Source organism: Elgaria multicarinata, chromosome 1 (genome assembly GCF_023053635.1).
Source record: "Elgaria multicarinata webbii isolate HBS135686 ecotype San Diego chromosome 1, rElgMul1.1.pri, whole genome shotgun sequence".
Taxonomy (NCBI): domain Eukaryota; kingdom Metazoa; phylum Chordata; class Lepidosauria; order Squamata; family Anguidae; genus Elgaria; species Elgaria multicarinata.
Genome location: NC_086171.1, coordinates 179,621,311 through 179,627,310, shown reverse-complemented (window position 1 = coordinate 179,627,310; position 6,000 = coordinate 179,621,311). Strand labels below are relative to the sequence as shown.

Genomic DNA, 6,000 nt, shown 5'->3' with positions numbered 1-6,000 from the left:
CCCAGAATTAATCCAATAACAAACCATGGTTGTTTAACCCCTAAACAATGCAGAGTTTCTGGGTTCAGACATAATGATAACAAACCAAGAGTGGACTGTTCATGTTTTTTTTTTAGGGAAGTAGAAGCATCAAGTGTGTGCGAACCAGCACACTTGTCCGCTTGTTCAAGCTCACAAACCACCCATGATTTATGCAAACCGGGTATCTAATCCAAACTGACTTCAGGCGCAACTCATGTAAAAAATTCCTAGCGTATTTTTATGAATTTAGTGAATTATGAGGCCTTTAAATTAGCATATGAGATTACATATTCCACCCATCCCCAACTCCTTCTGAGATAAAGGAAAAATTGAATAGTTGCTTCAATTTGCTGGAGGACGAAGTAGGCATACCATACCTCAAAGGCACCAGTTGGATTCATCTATGTAAGCTCCATAAATATTATTTAAATACAAGTTGATTCTTAGAACATTTACTTTCACACAATGTGAAGCCAACATAGACAAATTAATAAAGTATGACACATTATGCCAGAAAGAGCAGTAGCTGTACTAGTACAGACAACAAATTAAAAATACAGATACTCCCTTCAATTCAGACTATTAGCGAAAGATGCAGTCCCTCAGTGGCAATTAAAGGAAGATTTGTTCTTCACAAATAGCTTATACAGAGATGACCGTAGGATACAACTTTTTCTCTGAATGTTTTAAAAATAAAGATACCAATGTATGTTTGAACAATTTTATTCAACTTTCCCAAAAAGGGAGAAAAAGGCAAAGAGGTGTTGTGAGATGCATCATTGTACTTACTTGCAGATTAGCCAGTAAATGTTAATTTTACTGCCCTATAAAAATACACATACTAATTTGTGGACTACAGCTTAGCCGTTTTGTATAGTTCTTGTGTGTGAAAGAAGCAAAAAGCTTTTGAGAACTGTAGTCATGAAGCAAATAGTCAAGTTAAATACAATCAAGATTTCATATAAAAATGTTTGGTTGCAAAACCAAAGTCATCAGTAACCACAGGAACTGAGTTTTTACGTAGCAAGTCTGCTCAGTATAGGTGCATGATCGCTTTAGTAAAGAATTATGAAAATGACAGTTGAAGTGGAAGCCATTTACCTCCATCTACAAATGGAAAAAGATAGAACTTAATTTTATTTCTTTTAGGTTTTAATCCAAATGCTTGCATTGTATGTGGATTTCATTTCATTCAAGTATCTATAAAAAGATGTCATATGGGAAGATCAAGATAATTTACCCTGTGTAACACAAGTGCCAACTGGGACAAACTTCCCAGTTTCTATACACATCCAAACAAACTACAAACCACAATCTCCTTCTCATTCCATTAAGCTGTGCTGTAAAAGTCAGTGAAGTGCCTTTTCAGTGGAGGAAAATTGGCTTTAGGGCACCTTATTTTAACGATCTCCTGGGAAGCTGATCTGAAGAATAGTGTTCCAATTGTGCGAATCCAATACGCAAAACTGTATGTGCCTTTTGTTGCCTTCTCAATAATCTCTCTCTTAACCCTACATCATGATAAGATAAGGAACAGTACTTCAAAATTAAGATAATCATATTTGAAATATCTGGTGAATAATGGAAGTTATTTCATGTTTGTCACAAAACATGAAACAGACCAGAAAAATATTGTCCAGATATGATCATAATGCTACGGATTTATATGCCAATGGTCTGAAGAACTCTTCTCTCATTCTCATTGAGATGGTCTGAGAACACTGCATAGCAAGGTTGCTGTGCAAACTGACATAAGAAGTCCGTAAGGTAAGCCTAAAAGGAAAACAAAAAGATAGTTAATTCCACTTCCAAAGGATAGTGTAAGATACTTATACATGGAAAGATCCTGCAATATGGAAGAACAAAATATTAATGCAAGAGGGTGATCACAAAAGAGTTCGAACATCATGATAAGCCAGCCTGAAAATAAGCTATGGTGGGCATTTGCACTCATTAGCAGAGTAGGTTTTTTTGTAGAATTTTTCACATTTGTGCAAATTTTAGTGGGTTTTTTATGTTCAGGGAGATTTGCTCAAATCTGCTAAAGCACAATAACCACTCCATTTTAATGCAGTTAAATAAAGTTAAATTTACCCATATCTTCCCAAAGGTTGGGGGGGGGGGGGGAGAAAGGTGTCTCTCTCTAGGGAGGTGACAAAATGGAGAAGTCAATTGACTAGTGTCATTTCATGATGTAATAGAAAGGGGACATCATTAGTGAGATCATGAGGAGTGGTTCATGAGCCAACAGGATTTTTCACCATTCATGCCAGGTGGCTTTCTCATCATTTTAAACAACCCACGCTGAAGTGACTCTGTTGGGTTCAGACACGACAAGCTACCATGAGAACAAGCCACCCTAAATAACCTAACTACAAGCCATAGGTCCTCAGGGTGGCTTGTTTGTGAAAAGCAACCCACAGTGGAAAAGCCATGCTGAATTTTGACATCATACTAAGCCACCCTGCAACCACCCATTTAAGACACTCAAGATCTTAAGACCTTGCAGGAAAAATGGGCCCCACAATTCTGTATAGCGTCTGGATGCCAATGCACAAATATTGGCCTGGTTCATATATAACAACAATCCAGGCTATTACGTGAGAAGCCTGCACTATGGTTTAAGTATGGGTTGCTAACCATGAATAACTTAAGAAGAGAACCATTGGTTTGTTGTTGGGTTGTCAACTATAAGTTTTCTCTGGTTAACAATTCGTACTTAAATCATAGCACAGGGTTCACACATAACAACAACCCATGATTCAACAACAACTCATACTCCAGGTTGTTTTTATGTAAGAACCAGGTCAGTTTGAGGACTTCAGGTCTAAGATGCAGGAGTGAGTGTATGCAATGGACTTTTAATAATATTTTTTCTAGATTAACCTGAGTTTAAGATCCAAAGAGGAAGCTTTTACAGTTTATATTACAGCCTTCTGCTCCAATAGATGTGCCTGAAAAGGGAATTTTCTATTCCATTGTTGCCTTTTAGTCCAATGCAGGCTTTTAACAATCCTAAATGCTTAGGTGAACCTGTGTGATTTCAAAATATTTCAACAATTCAAAGAAACTGCATCAGCGGAGAGCTGCTGCCCCAAGGCTCCAGTGCTCTGGAACCCTCTTCCCAGGGAAGCTAGACTGGCTCCCTCCTTGATGTGCTTTCGGAGGCAGGCAAAAACTTTATTGTTCTGGCAGGCCTTTGGCAAACAATTTGGACCTCTGTCCGTGCCTAGGACTTTTAAAATTGTCATGTGTTTTAAATGTTTAAATATTGGAACGTATTTAATTTTTTTAAACTTTTGTATATTTCTATTTATAGGCTTTAATTGAATATGTTTTAATTTTGTAACGCCGCCTTGAGGCCCAGCATTGGGCAAAATGCGGAATACAAATAAATAAATATAATAATAATAATAATAATAATAATAATAATATAGGCCAAATGAAGCTATGATATACTGTCATGCGTATCAGGAAGGAGACTGGAGCAGGCAGGGACCATCAGAGCCTGCTTCAGTTCGACCCCTCCCCCAGGGCTAACACCTTCACCTTGTGGGGAAGAAGGAGCTGTTGGTTTGCCCTTCCATTGGGAGATTAGAGGACGGAGCAGGGTCTTCCCACAGTGCCTAAACAGTCTCCTTAATTTCTTTTTATTTTCTCCCTCTTCCCTCCCCATCCACTTTTCCTTGTGTGTCATGTCTTTTTTTTAGAATGTAAGCCTGAGGGTAGGGACTGTCTTCTTTATTGATACATTGTAAGCCGCTCCGAGAGCCTTTTGGCTGAGGTGCGGGATAAAAATACTCTAAATAAATAATAAATATAAATAATGCTGCTATTCTATGTCAACTATACTCTCTGTAATTCAGCAAGTCTTAAAGGAGACAATGTCACCAGCTGGGTTGAATCAGCATAGGCATAAGGATAAGATTTTAATTTGGAAACTACAGATTTCAAAGCTTTCCCGGCAGTAGGATGACTGGAACAAACCTGGCAGGATTTTTAAGATGCTTAGAATCTCCAAAACTTCAATGGAAGCATGGAAACTCCAGTTGGTCCCATAGTGGGCAATATTCCAAGCATGACTGCTCCTACTATCAGGTTTAGGTAATTAAACATGCTTCAAGCTGTGCAGGTTGAACCACCCTGCTGTGATGGGAGTTGCATTTGGCTAAGAGAAATGGTACTATTTATTTTAAATATAGAATTTCTCTGTCAGTATCTTTATCTATTGACCATCACTTAATCCATGTACTGAAAATATTCTTTTCCATGCTGCTGCTAATTATTGCTACAACAACTTGAAAACATAGTTGCAGTTATCGCATGCTGTTGCAAGGGCATCTTTATACAGATGGGAATAATATTTTATGGTATTGTTCTAGATATCACAGCAAGTTTTTTTAAAAAGGCATAAGGAAACTGCAACACACAATACCTGTAGGTCTATTTGATACAGAGGATCCTTCAGTGCATCTGGATCATCCTCATCCTCATCTTCATAATAATCTTCATCTGTAAAGCAAACAAAGTTCAAAGTGAAGCACTTACACAAAGTGAGCTACTGACACAAAGTTAAATAAACATTTTTAAAAGCTGAAGCAGTTAGACAAATGTAAGGCACAGATCTCTTTTCTGATACCTTATTTTGCACTGAAATGAACTGTCATATTTTAATTTTGAGTCTGAAGAGACAAGTGAACAATGAAATAATGAAATAGACATTTCTGTTTTTCTACTTGTCCTATTACCAAGCAGTACAATGAAAATATTTGATTTTTTTCCTTCTGTTTATTTGTGTGTTTATTATTTTACTGTGATATAGTTGTCTGAAATGGAGATAATAGTTGACTTTATCAACTCTACCACCTCAAAACTAAGGCTATATTTTCATTACTGAAACAGTTCCACTGAGTACAGAAACTAATCTCAGGAACATAATGGGACTGCTTAAACAGGGTTGCCCTTTAAGGAATCTATAGCAAAACCAAGGTAGCCTACTTTACAGATACATAGTTCTCAAAATATCAAAGTGGAATTCTTTAAGGAAGTCCAGAGATGTTGATGAAGGAAGACAATGATCAGATAATGTTTTCCCAACTCCTTTCCAAGTATCCAATTTTCAAACTGTTCCTGAGGCCTAGTTTTCATAAATAGTACAAGAGATGGCAAATCTGCATCTACTATATAATTTCAGACTGCAAATGAGGGCTTGGATGATTGAATGCTTGCCCGTACAAAATTAAAGATTTCTAAATATAGAAAACTGTAATATCAAGGAGAAGAGTCTGAGTTTCTCCCTGCCATGCTACTTTTCTACATGCTGGGATGTTTTTTGCATTGGGCTTTCAATTATGTGAGTCCTTATTTGCAGTTTGAAGTGGTATAGCCCAGACATAAGTTCACTGCCTCCTTTTCGATGCATTCCTTAGAAAACTTCCTGCTACCCTTGTTTCAAAGTGTTTTGTGTGGCATGAGGAGGTAGAATAATCTTCTGTTGCTCAACACACAATACATTCTCTGGAACTGGTTTAGAACCATGATGCACATGGTAATCTTATCCTAACGTCTGGAACAAAAGTAAGCACTACCAGTTCAATCACCTACATTATTCAGTTTTGATTCCAAAAGATAACATTTTTCTTTAATTATCAACATCTACTCTGACACTGAGAACCCATCTCCTTGCCTAACAGTTACCTGGGAAATGTTTTTACTAAGACTTAGGTTCGCACTTGCCTAAAATAATCTTGGCAGGTTTAAAACTGCTTCACTCACCATACTTGTTTGTAGCAAGAATATCTGACAATAGCTGTCCTGTTAACCCTTCCTCCTCTTCTTCCTCCTCATCTTCTTGATCTTCCCACATATCATTGGATTCCTCTGTTAATTAAGAGAAGTGATTATTCCATGAGGACTTCAATTTTTTGTTTTGTTTTTGCTGTAATGTGTACCACCCAGACATCAACTTTTAACAGGGAA

General features: G+C 37.2%; 1 protein-coding gene across 1 annotated transcript in view; it reads right to left on the bottom strand.

Moving 5' to 3' along the window:
- Window positions 1-1,140: 1,140 nt before the first annotated feature.
- The window catches only part of IPO9 (importin 9), a 40,479-nt gene continuing 35,619 nt past the window's right edge, over window positions 1,141-6,000 (bottom strand). Inside the window, exons 22-24 of the mRNA XM_063144453.1 lie at window positions 5,797-5,901; window positions 4,457-4,533; window positions 1,141-1,794 (exon numbers count right to left, since the gene is read on the bottom strand). Coding sequence (XP_063000523.1) covers window positions 1,684-1,794; window positions 4,457-4,533; window positions 5,797-5,901 — 293 coding nt within the window. The 3' untranslated portion in view covers window positions 1,141-1,683. The remainder of the gene's footprint in view (window positions 1,795-4,456; window positions 4,534-5,796; window positions 5,902-6,000) is intronic.